Source organism: Zosterops lateralis (assembly GCF_965231275.1).
Source record: "Zosterops lateralis genome assembly, chromosome: 8".
Lineage (NCBI taxonomy): Eukaryota > Metazoa > Chordata > Aves > Passeriformes > Zosteropidae > Zosterops > Zosterops lateralis.
The window spans coordinates 20,500,843-20,517,546 of NC_139768.1; the positions used below are offsets into that span (position 1 = coordinate 20,500,843).

Here is a 16,704-nt window from a genome sequence, read left to right on the forward strand (position 1 = left end):
AGAGGAATTACTAAGAACTGCTTCTCAATGGATAGCAGGAGAATGATTAATTGCTTACAAAGAAAATTCTCCCTGGGGCTACATTTTGTTTTCATTAGGTGGGAAGACCAGATAAAGGAACAGAAAATATTGCAGTGACAATCACTAATAGCCCACTGCAGAAATCCTCCCTCCCCCATGGCTGGCTGCAGCGTGGGTTTTGTGGACAGATGATCTCTTGGGCGTGTCTACATGTAGGTGGTGGAAAATTAACTGTAGGCATGAAACTGAAGCACAGAAAACCCTTCATGTTCTCAATCAGGAATAAAGCAGTAGTAAGTCTAGTGTAGAGGGCTGTGAACTGACTGACTGCTCCACAGCAGTGAGATGGGAGCCAGCAGTGGCCCAAAAATCCAGTCAGAGATTAGTTGTTTCTGCAACATCTAAGCTGGCTTCTCTTCATTCCTTCCCAAGCTTAAGATGCAGTTTTAAATTCTCACTTGATGAGGCAGATCCAAATTACCATGCCATTCTTCACAGGCTAACAGGCTGAGTTCTTTTTTTTTTTTTTTTTTTTTTTTTTTTTTTTTTTTTTTTTTTTTTTTTGCATAGGAAGGAGAGGTAAGAAAACAACCTGGCTTAGTAATTTCTGAAATGACTGGGTAGTGTGTTCATATGTACTGTGAGAAGTTCAGTAGTAACCTAGAGATGGGGACATAAAAATGCAGACTGGGAGCTCACATCCTTGAGAGAGCAACTCTTCAGGTCTACAAGTGGTCAAGGCGACTTGAACTAAAAGACCTGTAATGCCTCAAGAGTCTGAGTGTCTGTAGGATGTGGGATGACTAAATGTGGAGAATTTTAATAATTTAAATGCATTAAAACTCAAATTTTGTCTCATTTGTCTCAAAGTTAAGCCACACCTTGCAGGTGACCAAATACTGAATTTCTGAGACCCCAGCATTGATGACAAAGTCAGTGAGTGTAAGAACACTGCTGTTCTTTCACTGTATGGAATTTGGTTCCAGCAGTCACTCAAAAATGCATTTCAACCTGCCCAAGCCCCTGACACTCCTATTTACTTCTCAGAGCTCCTCTACTGATAAAGAAGGTGAAACATGCTACCCTGATCCCTGCCTGCAACCTGGGTGCCACTCAGAGAGCTCACTCACAGGTCTGTGTGTCACAGTGTCCCCAGGGATTTCTGTTCAGTGGGGATGATCCAGATCCTTGGTGGCACATTCTACAGCTTGTCCCTCAGACCCACATTCCCTTAGCTCTAGGGACACAGAGCAGGTGCTGAGCCCTGGTCTCTGTCTCTCCCCTACTGAATCTTCATCTCAGATTCTATCAAAGGAACCACAGTGATTTGTCACAAGAGGACTTCCTAAACCAGCAAAGAAGAGGCAGGGCTTGGGCTGTCCTGCACAGTTCATGGTGAAATGTCATTTGGTAATACAGAGAACTCAACACAGTGATACTGAATCTCAGAACTACACGGGATTGTTTCCTCTTCCTGACTTCCAGATTTTAACACCAATGTCTCATGTAACAGAAAATACAAAGATTCTGATGTCTCCAGTGCCTGAAGTTTCTGCATTAAAAAGGAAACCTTGATATTCTTTGACAGACACAGAACCTAAATGACCCCTCCTATCAGGAGACAGGCTCATTAGTGCAGTTATGCATTGGCAGTTAAGCACCAAGGAAGAGAAAAAGCTGACCTGGCAGCCACAATGCATCCATTCAATTACTTTGGTGCTCATGTCCTCCTCTGTATAGGACTTGCCCAGAAGCAGTTAAGGTATATACAGGCAGTTTTTCAAGCTGCAGCATATTGGAAGAAGACTGAAAGCAATAGGGAGTTCAATGCAGCTCAGAAACTGTCTTGCATGATTACTCTGTCTTCAAAAACCAAGTCAGGCACAAAGGGAAATAAAAATAACCAAGGCTGGAGCTTTGATGCTTCAAGGAAAAAAAAAAAGTCTGTGCCCTCTTTTCCAAGCACAAGTGAAAACCTACATTAACTAAAATGAGTGCTTGGCCCCATGCACTGTGCCATATTGACAACAGCTACTGCAGTTTAATCAAAAAGCCTCTATTGGCAGAGCTTGGCACCTCGATGGTACCTTTTAATTCATAAACATTCCTCTCCCTAAGAGGGACGAATTTGCATGTTGGCTTGCAGAGAACCATCCTCCCTGCCTTTGTAAAATCCTACAACTCCACTGCAGCCTGATGAGCTGTACTAGTAATTACTAGCAGAGAGTTCGTCCTGAAATCTCTGGGTGCAAACCAGGGCACACTTAAAATAGCATTTTCTCACTCTGTCACTCCCATCCTCATCCACCCACCTCCTGGAGTAAATTACAAGAAAACTGACTCTTCTCCATCATTCCCATTACTTAAATGATCTTAAAATTACACAAAGGACTGGTTAAGCTCCAGCCTTATCAATTTAAGCAGAAAGTGTGGAAGAGAGGAGACTGACAACACACACACAGCAATTCACTTCTTCTATCCTAGGAAATATTTACAAGGAATCCATTTTCCAGAAATCCAAGTGGCGTGTCCTGCAAGTGAGCAGAGTGCCCACCACCACGAGTTGTGTTACACGAAGAAGACACTGTGTCAAAAGAGTGCCAAGTAAGAAACAGTTGGGTGAAAGACTTAATGTGACCATGTGGATAAGTTACAAGGGGCGTCTCCTTCTCTACAAGACCTACCTATGTCCCTCTCCATATATACACACATATATACACACATACACACACAGAGATATAGATGGAGAGATATAAATACATGTGCGCACACAGGCAAACACACATACATATATATATATATATATTTATATATGTATATAGTCTCTTCCAGTTCTTGGAGTGGTTACAACTACTTTAGTCTACAAGGCATCCTAAGGGCACTTCCTGGCTCTAGCAATAAAGTCCATCGTATTGTGGAGAGAAGTAAAGGGAATATCATTGAGGGAGAAGAACAGAACAGTTTTCTATCTTGTATAATATCAAGTAACAGGTTGACACCTCTGAAAACTATCATTGCTGTTTCTGGGCCAAGATATTTTCTCCCTGAATTCCAGGAGGGCAAATACTTGTCTTTTCAACTGCAGAGGTGCCACTATGTTGATTTTCCCTTTTTGGTGGATAAGTAGTTGCTTCCAAACAGTTTGGACTGTGTGATACAATATTCTATGCATCATTTGCAGTTGGTTTGTTTAAAGTGAGATTAAAAGAGTTTTGCTTTTTTCTTCATGTCGTTGCGTCTCCAGAGAGGTAACTTGTCAAACTCCTGTATCGTCATGCCAAATATTTCTTGAAAAACTTCAGGTGCTAAGTGACGCTTTAAAAAAATAAAAAAGAAAGGAGGGAATAAAAAAAGGAGAAAAGGCAATGGTCAGTCAAAGCCAAAGAGACACAACAGGAGCTTGGAGGGCCTTAGGGATTTCATGTCGCTGTGTAAGAGACATTGCTGGAAAAAACACTGCTTTGGCAATACACAAATCCAAGTCCTCATAGACTTGGGTGCCCAAGGAACCAATCAGGGAACTATTTCATGTGCTGAATAAGGAAGAGACAGAGAAATGATTGGTCTGAAGCTGTCCAACAAGCAGTGACAGACCAGAGAACAGGACCAGCTCTGTCCCAGGCTTTAGCAAGTCACCTCTGCTTATGGAAATCCAACAAACACTGGGTTTTTAGGAGTGCCCTGCAGAGGGGCTGCAGCTTGACATGCTCAGAGTTCTGAGAAGGAAAATGTCTGGCCAGGCTAGCTGTTCAGCACAATTCTATACTCCTAAGGAAACACTTCTTGGTGCTGTTCTGTGCACAAGTTACTTTTTGTTCAGTCACTTTACAGTGCACTGGATGGGGAAAATGTCTCCCTGTGGCACAAACATAACAAAGCACTGAATTCTGATTAGTGACCACATATGTAATGGTAAAAATGGGTATAAACCCAAATTGTTACCCATATTATCCACACTTTTGTGGCTCCTTCAATTCATCTCCACAGAAGATTAACTGACTACAAACATTCCACTGGGCTGCTTAAGTCTTCCTAATCCACAAAGTTGTAAACTATATTTGTTTGTTGGCAGAGATTTAGATCCTCGTATTTTTGGATACCAGCCAGTCTTCTAACTAAGTCACAGGACTCATGGTGGGTTAAAGAAAGCTAGACTTTTGATCCTCAAGGATGGCTGACACTGACTCTTAGCTAAGAGATGGTCCAAGATCAAACAAAGTATTGCTCCATTCCAATATGGACCTTATGAAACTCGTGCAATTTTGGGCTTTTAGCAAATCTACAAGTATATAATGAAAGGCCTGAAAACATAAGGGGACTGTGAGAAGCTCAGTCTATGAGTAGGGAGACAGAGTTGTGGGAGATTGTTTGAGGAGATGCAGCTGCTTCCTCCCAATGTCTGATTCCTCTTTCCCTGATTAGTGCTGAGAAATCTTCCCGCATTTCTCAGGACCCACATTTCAGTGTTTCAGGTTTCACAAACAACAAACAATTTTAGCAGGAAAGAGCATTTAGTAACTTGCTTCTCTTACCTCCAGCCTGGTTCTGTCTACATCTTTTAGTATTTTATTTCGCCCTCTGTTGGTCACCATGAGTATTTCATATGGAAAAATCTGTTAACAACGTATAAAAAGGGGGAAAAAGAGATATTTATATTTATAGTCTAAAGCAGACAGAACAAAATGTGTCTCATTTTCATAAACACACAAATATTTGTTTTCTTTTTCAAAGCAAATATCAGTTGGTGGGTTGGTTCTTTTCCTTATCTTTTTTCCCCTAAAGTTGTATAGAAAACAAGCTGACCTGGATAGAGCCAGAATTTGTTTAGCAGTGAACAACCTCATATTGTAAAGCCACAATTTTTATGGTGTATATAACACATCATCTAGCTTTGGTCAGGCAGAGTCTCTTCTAGGCAATATATTCCCTCATCCATCAATGTATAAATTTATTAGGGTAACTGCATTTGTCTCTCATTGGTTTAACTAATGGTTGCCAGGGTGTGGACAGCCCTAAGGACACACAGTGAGTGGGCTTTAAAAACATGTAAGTACATTAAAAAAGCAGCATCTCTGAATAAGCAAGATATTAATTTTATGTGGGTTTTTGGTTTTTTTTTGGGGGGGCACTGCATTACTTACTGCATTAATTATACTTACTGCATAAGTAAAATTTATCACATGGTTTTCCTTTGGATAGTTAAAGAACTCAAACAACTGATAGAAACAGTGCTGCTTGGAAAGGATTTCAAAAAATACTAAAATCAGTTTCTGGAATCATCCCTGACAAATAAAACTCTGATCTAATTAATTTTTTTCCCCTTGGATAGACACTTCATGCCTGGAATGACATAGGAGAGCTCATGTTCTGTCTGCCAGAGCGTCTCTAGAGCCCTTCCCATTGCATGTCTCTGTGGAGTAGGAGAGCAGCATTCCCAGACCCCTCAGCCAACCCCAACTCAAGTCAAGGAAGTTTTTCTGGAAACTTCAGTGGCAATGGCTCAGCCTTTACTCTGACTTATGGGTCCTGTCTTAGTTGCCCATTGGGAACATGGGTGAGACCACCAAAACTCTCCTGGAGAGAGCTGCTGACCTGTTATCAAATGCTATTAATTACATTATTTCAACATCAGAAGAAGTTTGACTTAGTCAACTTTTGCACAGTACTCAAGTAATTAAGTTCATTCCGTTGTTAACAATTATCCCAATGTACTTTTTAAAAACATAATAAATAACATTCAGGCATCAATGAACACACCACTGATTTTATTGTAAGTAATAATAATTTAAATAACGTGTGCTTACATACCAATTGTAAGATATGATTCTTATGAGATTCTGACATTGTCACAATTGTACAATTAGATCTATACTTGGAATTACATTTTTTATGTTTGATAATGGAAATGGATACCATAAACAGCATTATAGGAAACTAAAATATAACTTTTCATATTTAAACAGGCAGACTTTAAGTCAAGATCTATGGTTATAACGTACATTTTATATTTAAATATTCACAACAAGGCATGTCTCAATCTAGGCTGGCAAGATGCACAAATTCTGTCCTTTCTGGAGAACCATTTGGTAATATCTGGTCATTCTTAGGATTAATAATTTTTACTTTTCTTATGTTACTTTTCATGCTGACTCTAAATTGGTTTATTCTATTTTAGCAGGTGTAAGTTAGTGTTGGACAACGGACATGAATAAAAACAGTGCCAATTCATACATCCTGAGAGTCTGGCATCACCTTTATAAATAGCAACAGAAAGTGATCTATTATCTCAGGAAATTTCCCATAAATTTTATAATTAAAATGACCATTAATAAATAATCATTAAATTTTGTCATTAATAATACTGACAGAATTTGTCACCCAAAATAGCATCCCAAATCACTGGGTACATCAACAGCAGTGGTGACTGTAAGAATTTCTATTGCACTGAAAGAGAAATTATTTGGAATAAAAAGTAGTATCTCAGGAGTCCTCATGGTCTTATATTTACATAATATATAAAACCACTTGTAACTGCACAGTGCACTGGGGTCTCAGCTTATAAAGCCAGGGTTATTGCCTTGTACAGTTTTCCTGGAGGTGACTCAGAAGCACAAGAAGTAATCTGGTTTGCAAAGTGAGCTCCTCACTTAACTGCAGAAATTCTGATTCTTGTAACTTTGGCAAAATCATGATTTCATGGAAGGTTCACTGCCAATAAAGTTGTAAGATTTAAAACACAGCCCTGGTTGAATTCCCTCTATATATTATATTCATTTTTTGACTCAGGCATTTCTAGACATAGCTGTAAAAGCATTTTAATTTGTATTTTAAATTATAATTAGCAGACATTGTCTCTTTTTCCAATAAATCTCTTGAAGAGTTTCTTGTATAGGGAATTCAACACTATGGACAGGTCTCAGGATAACTGCTGAGAGCTAAGGAGCAGATCCAGACAGACATGTAGGTATCTTACTTCCAGCCAAAGATTTTCCATAATCTTTGGAATTAAGACAGCCTCAAGAGTGTGTGGTGAGACACAATGTTCTGCAGCACTTTTCGAACTGGACAGATCTGAGACCTTCCAATTGAGTTTGGCCTGGTGCTTTGGCTGGTGAAAGCCTGACAGAGAACCAGCTATGGAGCACCTTCCATATCCATCCCTTTGCCCCTAGAAGAGCTTCCTTAACCCTGGAATCACACCTGGGCTGCCCTCAGCCTGCCTGAGCACTAACACCTGCAGAACAAAGTGCAGAACAAAGGGAGAGGTTTGGCACGTAAGGAGCAGGGACTGAGGTGACATAAAGGAAAACAAGGGAACTAAGACATTTCCCATATTTTATCTGCATTTCACAGTAAAACCTTCAATGTCTTGAAGGAAAGTGAATAACATCTGCACTTGCCTTTGGCTCCAACATGTTAGGCATAGATACTCCTCTGTCCATTCTCATTCCAGGGACATGACCATCCGGGAGGGACTGCATCAGATACAGGTACACATCAGACACAAAGGTTACACACACAGAGGGTAAAGGCACTCAAGTAGTGGTGAAGACAAAGGTCAATTTGCCCTGAGACCTCCTTCAAGTCTTAATTCTTGGTTTTATTATTTCAATCATTGCCATGGCTGCTGTTCAGTTCTCCTCTGAGGGAGGCTGAGGGATCCTTCAGTCCTCTCAGCCACCACAGCCCCTGTCCCTGCTCAGGCTGGTGACAGCCCCCCTGAGCTGACCAGCACCACTTTCCAGGGGGACCTGGGCACCCCAAGAGAGAGGTGGGCCGCCTCCCACTCCAGTGATCAGGTAAAGTTCTTCTCTAATTCTTCCCCTAGCATTAATTCAGATCCCACCCAACAGCACAGGAAGCACTCTTACACCTCTGGGCTTTCCTTCTTGTAATTTACTGTATCAGCTGAGGGATTTCTTTTTTTGTCTCTGCAATGGAAACTTTTTACTATGAACACAAATTGGGATAGGGTAAAAGGTGGTGTTTTGACACAGGTACTAAATCTAAGGAAATAACATTTGGAGCACAATAGATGGACAGCACTGCTCCCTTCTCATAATCTTATAGTCTTTCCAATCATCATGATTTTGATATGCCATTAACAAAGTTATCCAAGTAATTAAACAATTTCTTAAATTGCTATTTCATATTGTGATTGTGCTGAGGAGCCAGGCATTCTCAAACAATTCTGAAAAAACCCTGCAGGCAGTAATTGAAGTAAAAAGGTTTCTGTTTGCAAGCACACTTCTTTCTGGCTCATCTGCAATGGCAGCACTGTGGACAACTACTGATCAGCCATCTTGTCTGGAGAACAAATTCCAGGGTAAAAATGAGGAGTTCAAAGCTCCTGGAATGAGAGAAAATTTCCTCTGGAAGCGACTTTCTATGTGTCTCTGGGGTCAGTACTAGAGAGGCTGGAAATAAATCCACCCTCACATGTCCAGAGAAGAATATTACAGATAACTCATACAGGAACAGACAGTGTATTTTACAGAGCAAGTCACAGAATGTGTGTCAGCTGTCTCAGCTCTGGGGAGGTAACAAGGAGGAATCTGAGGCTGGGCCTGTTTTTTGTTGACAGGGATCTACATTGGTGATTATGCTTAAACATGCAGGAAAATCAAAGCTATTGTCTTAAGAAACCCTTCCCTGTAGCAGAAATTCAGAGTTGAACAAGTAGCTGCTTTAGGTTCTGCTGTCAGTTGATTGATGAAAACCCGTACTCTACCTGGAAATCTGAAAAGCAAAAGAGAAATCTCATCAGCTTTAGCGTGTGAAAGGATAGGAATCAGTCACAATCTACCAGAGAATCCTTCTCTGTTTTCTGGTCTACCTGATTTTTTCCAAAATCTCATCTGATTCTCCAAGGCCAGCAGCATTTCTAATTTTGGACTTAGTTTGTAGAGTCAAACACTCCAAGTATTGTAGTTCTTTTCATTAACTCTCCGAGTTTTTTAACTTTCATAAATAATATTGTCAATTTTTATTTGGCACTGATTGGTACCACATCAAGCTCAAAGTCATAACAAAGATCATGAGCAGCAATGGTGATTAGAGGGCATTATCTCCCTTTCTTCACTGTGGCATGTTCTTTCAGACTGCACAGTGGATGGTAATTTTCAGAGAAAGAAAACACAAAACTCACAGAACTCATTTCATGTTCCTGATAATGCACACATTACTTGCTTTCTATTTGATCCAGTGCTAAAGTATGAACAAGGATCAGTCCCACGTAACAGATTTAGCAAAATAAACCCAACATTTTTAACAGATATTTGAAGTGCTTTGAGTTAATTGAGTTTGCCAGAGAAAATTAAAAAGTATTGAGCAAATACAAAGTAATCACATCCACAGGCTTAATATAAAACAGCAGAAATGATCAAATATCATAACATTTTTACATGTATTACTAATAGACTGTAAAAGGCTCCTGATCCTTACCTCTAACAGCACCACTCACATCCCCATAACTGTTGTACTGACCAAAATCCGTAGAGACCGGCTGTAACAGGGAAAGAGGGACAGAACATAAATTCACAGTTCATGACTTTACAAGCGAATTGGTACATAGGGAGAAATAAATTGCTTTAGTTTTTTTACTTCCCCTTCAATTTTACAACATTTCTTGCATTGCTTTCTTGCCTTTTTAACAAAGTAGTTTGTGGGAGGGGAAAATAGGTTTGGTCTGACTTCAGATGTTTTTATAAGAAACATTTAACAAACTGAAAATCCGACACAACTGATATGGAAATAAATACCATGGATAATTAAAGCCACCTTTCATTTCTCAAAACCACCATCTTCTTACCCTGTGAAGTCCATTTTTTCCATACCCAGGGAGAGAAGAGGTTTTGGAGGCTGAAGCATGTGCTGTTGAATGAAGAAGGGAAAATATTTTACTGGAAAAATCCCATGGAAACTAAAAAACTAGAACACTTGAGGAATCATCTAGTACAAAATACACAGTTAAAAGAGCCAAGCATACACACAACCAACTGAAACACACTGACTTTAAGAAACTCAGTCCTGACCTCAACACAAACTTCCACACATTCTGTGAGTTACAAACAGCTTTATCATGCCATGGCGGCAGCCCATTAATAAGGGACACTGATTTTCCAGGCTCAAAATCAAGGTGGTCTCCACTGGATTGAAAAAAATGCTCATGGATCATCCGTGGCATCAGCTTTTGCATCACCCCTGATTCTAAAAGGCAAGTGATGACTGCACTGATTATCTCTGCAAAGAAGGATGGACACATCTCAAATAAAGGAGTTCTCCAACCTGTGCTAAGGTTAATAAAAAATCATAAGCTCTGCGTTGAGCAGGTAGACTCTGCCCCCGTAAAAACTGAAGACAGTGAGTGAGAGCCACAGGAATCTTGTCCAAGGCCATCAAGACAACACACTTATAAAACAGGGAACACAAGGAGATCTTAGTTTGCTTGGCAGCTGCTCCAGTGGATGACTCCAGAGAGACTCATTTTGTCTCTTGGCTCAAAGTACAGCTTCTGTGTTACAGTGGCTGGTGAATGAAGAGAGTAAAACAAAACCCTCAAACCCTTCTCTGGAGATGTGAGAAGGCCACAGCTGTACCTCAAATGTACAACAAGGCAAAGAATCTAAGACACCAATCTATGTTAGCTTTTGTGCTTTTGCTTTGGAACAAAATACACCCAATTAAAATGTCAGTCCAGGTGAAAACACGGGCTGTATTTGGAATATGCAACCTCACTGGTCAATAATGCTGAATTTCTTTCCCTGGGAGAAGAGACTAAACAGGGATAGGAACCACCAGTGTAAGCAAAACATTTTGTAATTTATTTAACCCAGCCTATTAGCATGTGCGTGATGCCACAGTTACTGAACACTTCACCCCCCTCTTCATCTATATTAAAGCAACTCTCCTTAAAACTGAAAATCCTCAGCCTCATATTTCTTCTTAATTAAAAAAACAACCACCACAGTCCTCCCCTCACCAAAACCAGGTGATGAATCAGGCCACTCTTTCAGGGCAGATCACCACATACACACAAATCAAGCAGTCTTCCCAGCTGTCTCTCTTCTGCTTGATATGTGTATTTGTGGTGTTTACTAGCTATTGTTCATGATTAGCTTTATTGCCTCCATGAATTACCTGGAGAATCGTAACGACTGGCAGAAAGGGCTGACCTACCGCGACTCTCCTTCTCCATCTCCTCCTTCAATATTAACTGTCCCAGACCAGAGTTGAGCTACAAATGGCAATTAAAAAACATATCAATAAAATAAGGCTGACCAAGACAGTGGTAGGAATTGCTTACAGAAAGTAAAGGGGCACTTTTTGGATGGTGTTCAGAAACAGCATGAGGACAAGCTTATAACCACCTTCATGAGCTGCTCCTCCTGCAGCTGCCGGCGCCTCTGCAGCTCCTCATCATCTTCCTCCCTTCCACTTGATCTGCGTCTCATGTCAGCTCCTGCTTCCACAAAACCACAGCACAGAGAGAGCTTTGTGATCAGTTCAACCACAGCTTGAAGATTTCAATGCTAGTTCAAAGTACTGGTCAGTTTGATTTGCTGAATAAACACAGCAGTATTTTCTTGCAAAATCAAAAGACTTTTTCAAAACTCCTTTTAGTAAAACTCACTTGGGTAGCCTGCCCTATGGTTATCAGGTTTGTTATAAACTAAACAAGAACTTAAACTACACATGAGTTCCAAAACTAGCAATGGTCCTGGATACAAAAGTCATGATTCACTGTAATAGAGAAAGGAGCTCGCATTGCTGATTCTGCAAACATAGGGTTTAATAACACCAGCAACCAAATCACAGCTGAAAACCTAAAGTCCGATTTACATTTACACTTTTATCTAGACTCAGAGAAGAAAATCTGAATACCATTTCAAATGGAAAATTAAACTATATTAGTCTCCTGAAGGAATACTTGTATTTGAAATAAACAACGTATTGGTTTTAGTGTAAAATGAAGTAAATTAATTTGATCCATTGGATAAAGCTAAAAAAATTAAGGCACAGATGTTCTACATTTTAGTTTCTTAGTTTTTATTGAATTATTTGTATTTTCTTGAATATTCTTAAGAAATAATCCAGTCTAGGTGCCAGGACAATTCCATGAATACACAGGATGTGCTATTGCTGCAAGCATTTAGACAGCAGTTCTATTTTTTCCCACACAGGGCTTTTTCTGATATAGTTATTTACCAACCCTGTGCTAGACAAACTCGGTGTTTCAAGTATGTAGACATTTCAAGTATGTAGATGACAGAGCTTCAAGTATGTTGATGTTATTCCTGTGACTCAGGGACTCTACATGTTTGTCAGGCTGCAATCCCAACTAACAAAAAACTGCTGCTGCATGTGCAGACCCTTCAGTTGGTCTCCAAGCTCTCCCACCCTGTGTCTGCTCTCCCAGAACTTCTGTGAAGGTCCAATTGTTATGAAAACCATACATTCCCTTACAGAGATGTGAAACAAGCAACACCTCAGTGCTTCAGATGTGACTTCAGGAATGAACCAGGCTAGATCGCTTATTTTATGCTACAGGGGTCAATAAAAACACAACAAAGGAAAAAAATACAAAGAAAAAAAAATAAATTGATGATGCATATGGATTAAAGAAAAGAAAATAAGATATGTGTAGTGCCACAACACAGAAGAAAAATACAGTCTGTAGTAACTCTGAAAATCAGGAATTATTTAGTCTGTTAATTGTTCCAATTCAGTTGTTGCTTCTTGCCATGAAATTAATCATGTGGTTGGAAACAATCAGGTTTTCTATGAAGTTTTTGCTATTAGTTTAGGACTAAAGGATTAAATAGAATAACTGAAAGAAGTGAGGATTGTGTGACACACCACACCTTTTAAGCTACTGCACTGGAGTTCAAAAAATTTGCTTATGGGTTAATATCTGCGTGATCAATCCCAAAGTCCTTTAGTAAAGCCTCTTCCACTCAGTGCAATTCAACAGTTTTAGAATCAGACACTCAGTGGCCTCACCAGGAGAGCTGCACTTTGTGGTGAGCATCTGGAGTGGACACCACCTTTCCTACACGTTTTTCCAGCAGCACTGGTCATGTCCCCTGTCACCAGTACCTTCCGAGCCGCAGAGATGAACAGTTTGTGTTTGCATACCTATGGCAGCCAGGGAGGGAGGGCCTGGCCAGTGCTCAGTCTCAATCTTTGGTATCTCGTTGGGTGCTGGTGCATGAGCTGCTGGGAACTTGGAGGACTTGATGATATCCTCGGAGGACTTGCTCTGTGCTGCCAAGGCAGCTGCATCTAGATGGCAATCAGGGAACTTAGCTATGTAATGATCTGGAGCAGTACAAAGGTCAGCCTTATTCGGGCAAAATTTCATACTTTACAAGAAGTTAGTTATCAAAAGCAAACGTTTTCATGTTTTGCTTTTCCAATTGCAGTTTGAAGCAAAGCAATGCCTTTCTCTTGCCAACAGATTGGAATCAAACCTTCCTCTCCTCCCGCAACCCCACCCTAAGATAACCCCAAATCAGCTTTGGGTTTTACTAGGGTTTCACAGTGTAAGAATGATTAGGCAAGAGTGAGAAAATGTAGCCTAACAGTATTTGCCAACATCTCCTAAGGACAGCTGATTATTTACGAAGATGAACTCACATTTATGGACTAGTAAGTTTTCCCTCTAGGGGAAGCAAGCGAATAGATCAGACTAACACTAATTCTAACACTACTGATGCTAATTATTTCTTATTTTATCTGTGAAAAGCTGCAAAACAAAACAAAACAAAACAAAACAAAAAAAAAGGAAAAAAACCCCTGAAACAAGTATGTTTAACTAGGGATTTTTTTCATGCTGCATGCCCTTGCTTAGAGCATGCAGTAATAGTAAAAGCAGATATGAACTTATTAATAAATACTAACTCCATTAAGATCAACTTGGCAGGGCAAGGCACTTGCTAAGCAATGAACCTCACCAACAAAACAGCTTAGTAGTCGGGCTTCCACTTAAACTCTATTTTAAGCCAAAGCCTTGTAAAAGCATGTGAGGATGTGCATTATGGCTTTCTCTTCTTGATATTAAAAAAGTTAAAAAATAACCTAATAGGATTCAATGTACATTAAACCTAACCTTAACTACCTCTGAGCTGGAAAATGTTAGCTCAAATCACCTTTGCTTATATGAGGCTATTGTATCAGAAGCAGTGGTTCCAAAATTTTCTTTCCTTTTCCCTTTTTTTTTTTAAACAGAAAGATATCTTCTAACAAAGTGATGCACTGTGTTGCTCATCCAACACGTTCCAGGTAGTTAAGCAACATCAGTGTTAGATATCATTGGGAATTCCGAGCAGCTGATGATTGGAAAACTCTAATCATAATTGCAGAGATGGAGGAAGTGGTCAGAGTTTACAAAAGCATGACTTCATACAGTACTTACGTATTAGAATTGGTGATGTCAGTGGTTAAACATTCACATGTTAATGGGAGGTGAGGAGATACATTAAAACCATAAAAATAAACAGAAACAATGTTAAAACTTTTTTTCAAAATGAGCATATGGTTTGAAACTTAAAAAAGAAAGAGGGGAAAACCCTTGTATGATACCAGAGCAGTGTAATCTGCAGTGCTCACTCCTGACTACAGAATGGACTTTGGGCTTTCCTGCTCATCCCAGCTCAATGGCTCTCAGCCAGCTGTTCATCTAAGCCCTGCAGTGCTGCTGATTTGCTACTTAAGCCTAAATACATTTCACTGGATAAAACATCTGCAAAGGGATGAAAATTGAGAGTCTATAAATAGTGGAGTCACCCATCTTTCACTGAGGTAAATAAAAGCCATCTCCTATGCACAGCTTTCTGTTCACAGCAGGAGGGAAGAGTGCACACACTCCTTTAAAATGCAGCCTTGTCCTGTGGGACTAGAGACAGCCAAGGCTGTGGGCTTCTGCCAACATTGTCATTTCAGACTTGCTATGACAACACCAACACCAAAAAGCTTAGAGCACGAACCCTGCTGTCCAACTCAGAACCTAAACACTTGGAAAAACAAGAACAGCAAACTACCTGAGCTGTATCACAGGGCTGAGAGTCAAATTAGCCCTGTCAGTGATAAGTCACCTGTAATATCTTCACAAATTAAAGATTCTTATTTAAAGGCACATTAAAGGTACATTTGGAATTCCAGTCTGATTATAACATCCCCATCTTTGCTGTTGAAATAAATTATTGTACTGTATCTGTTTAAAATAAGGATATTTTGTGAAGTCCTTGTCAGAGATCAGTCTACTCTTAATCCATTTTAACATGACCAGTACCTGTACTCTTAAATTATAAACTTAAAGAAGAGAAATGCTGGAAGGTATCATAATGCAAACAGCAAAATCTCAGCTAATGGCAATTTTACCATTAATATCCACATGGCAAGATTAAACCATATAATCCAAACAAAACAACAGGCTTTAAAACATAATCACTTTCCAGGACATGCAATTACAGCCGCTTCAAGCTTGGATTATTAATTTTTATGCTTGCAAAGTAAAAACTGAATGCTTTTCACTAACTGCACATCTTTTAATTCAGTTGACACTCCAATTTTGAAATAAAAAGGAAAGGTCATTTACCGTGTTGTTTGTAGATGGGCGGTTTCCTGTAAATGTTGACACCTTGATCTGTGATATTAAGAAACAGAAAAAAAGGGAATGTGAAAACTGCTTCAATTGTAGATAAAGATAACTCCACCACTAAAGCAACAGATAGACTAAATCAAGGATGTAGCACAAGAAAAAGCCAGAAAGCTATTTCTAGTATTATACAAAATCAGATTATTTAAAGAAAAGAAAACATAAGAACAAGTGAAAAGTCAAAGACATGGTGTATGAAGTCCTTTGGAGCTGATTCTGTAACATGTGGATGCATCAACTCATGAACCATCAATTTTAAAGTGGGATTAAAGAGAAGAAATGTAAGCAGGCAAGACATTCCAATGGTGAAGATACAAGCCATTTGGGAAAAAAAAACTACCCCAAATAACTTTTGTGGAAAATTGTGCTTCAGTCAGAACAGCTCAATTTTATTTCCAACTGACTGGCTGAACTGAACAGAGGAGAATGCAATGAGCCTACAATTCACTTCAAATTCACCTAGGACACTGCTTTGAACAGGCAACAACAGCCACACTTCAGCGAGTCAAAGAGGTTCTTTAAGCAGTGTTCACTGATATGCTACTAATTCTCAAACCATAAGGACAGACTTTCTTTCTTTTTTCTGTAATTTTTTTATACAAGGCCCACCACATTGCATATTACCTATGTAAATCAGAATAAAAACACTTCCCAGAACTCTAATGCAGTAAATCTACAGCATGTCCAAATGATACCATATTTTTCCAAATAATAATCTAAGACGGGAACCATTTTGTTCTAAACTACCTTTCCACCCCAGCCAACACTTCACGTATTCAGCACAGCTACAAATACAAAAGCTAATCCAAAATCAGCACTACAGTGCAAAAATGTGCCAAAGTCTTATTAGAAGAGCAAATTGAGCTACAGGGAGCTAGAAAATTAATGTCAGAAACCCATTTTGCTACTTTATGCTGCCTGAAAAAAGTCTTCAGTTTCATTAGAGTGAAAGATGAAAAGAAATTTCAGAAACACATGTGCTGGATCACAGATCCAATTAAAGTCTTATAGGAGACAACTTTGCT

At 39.5% G+C, this 16,704-nt stretch overlaps 1 protein-coding gene across 17 annotated transcripts in view; it reads right to left on the bottom strand.

The window, feature by feature from the left end:
* Positions 1 to 533: 533 nt before the first annotated feature.
* The window catches only part of ABLIM1 (actin binding LIM protein 1), a 188,314-nt gene continuing 172,143 nt past the window's right edge, over positions 534 to 16,704 (bottom strand). For 8 of the 17 annotated variants that reach the window (XM_083866625.1, XM_083866616.1, XM_083866621.1 and 5 more), the window contains 7 exons: positions 15,620 to 15,667; positions 13,159 to 13,305; positions 11,391 to 11,482; positions 11,161 to 11,257; positions 9,833 to 9,894; positions 9,466 to 9,526; positions 7,512 to 8,760 (listed from right to left, as the gene is read on the bottom strand). In XM_083866625.1, the coding sequence (XP_083722751.1) occupies positions 8,723 to 8,760; positions 9,466 to 9,526; positions 9,833 to 9,894; positions 11,161 to 11,257; positions 11,391 to 11,482; positions 13,159 to 13,305; positions 15,620 to 15,667 (545 nt within the window). In that variant the 3' untranslated portion in view covers positions 7,512 to 8,722. The other 9 variants (XM_083866622.1, XM_083866627.1, XM_083866614.1 and 6 more) reach the window with 4 other exon arrangements.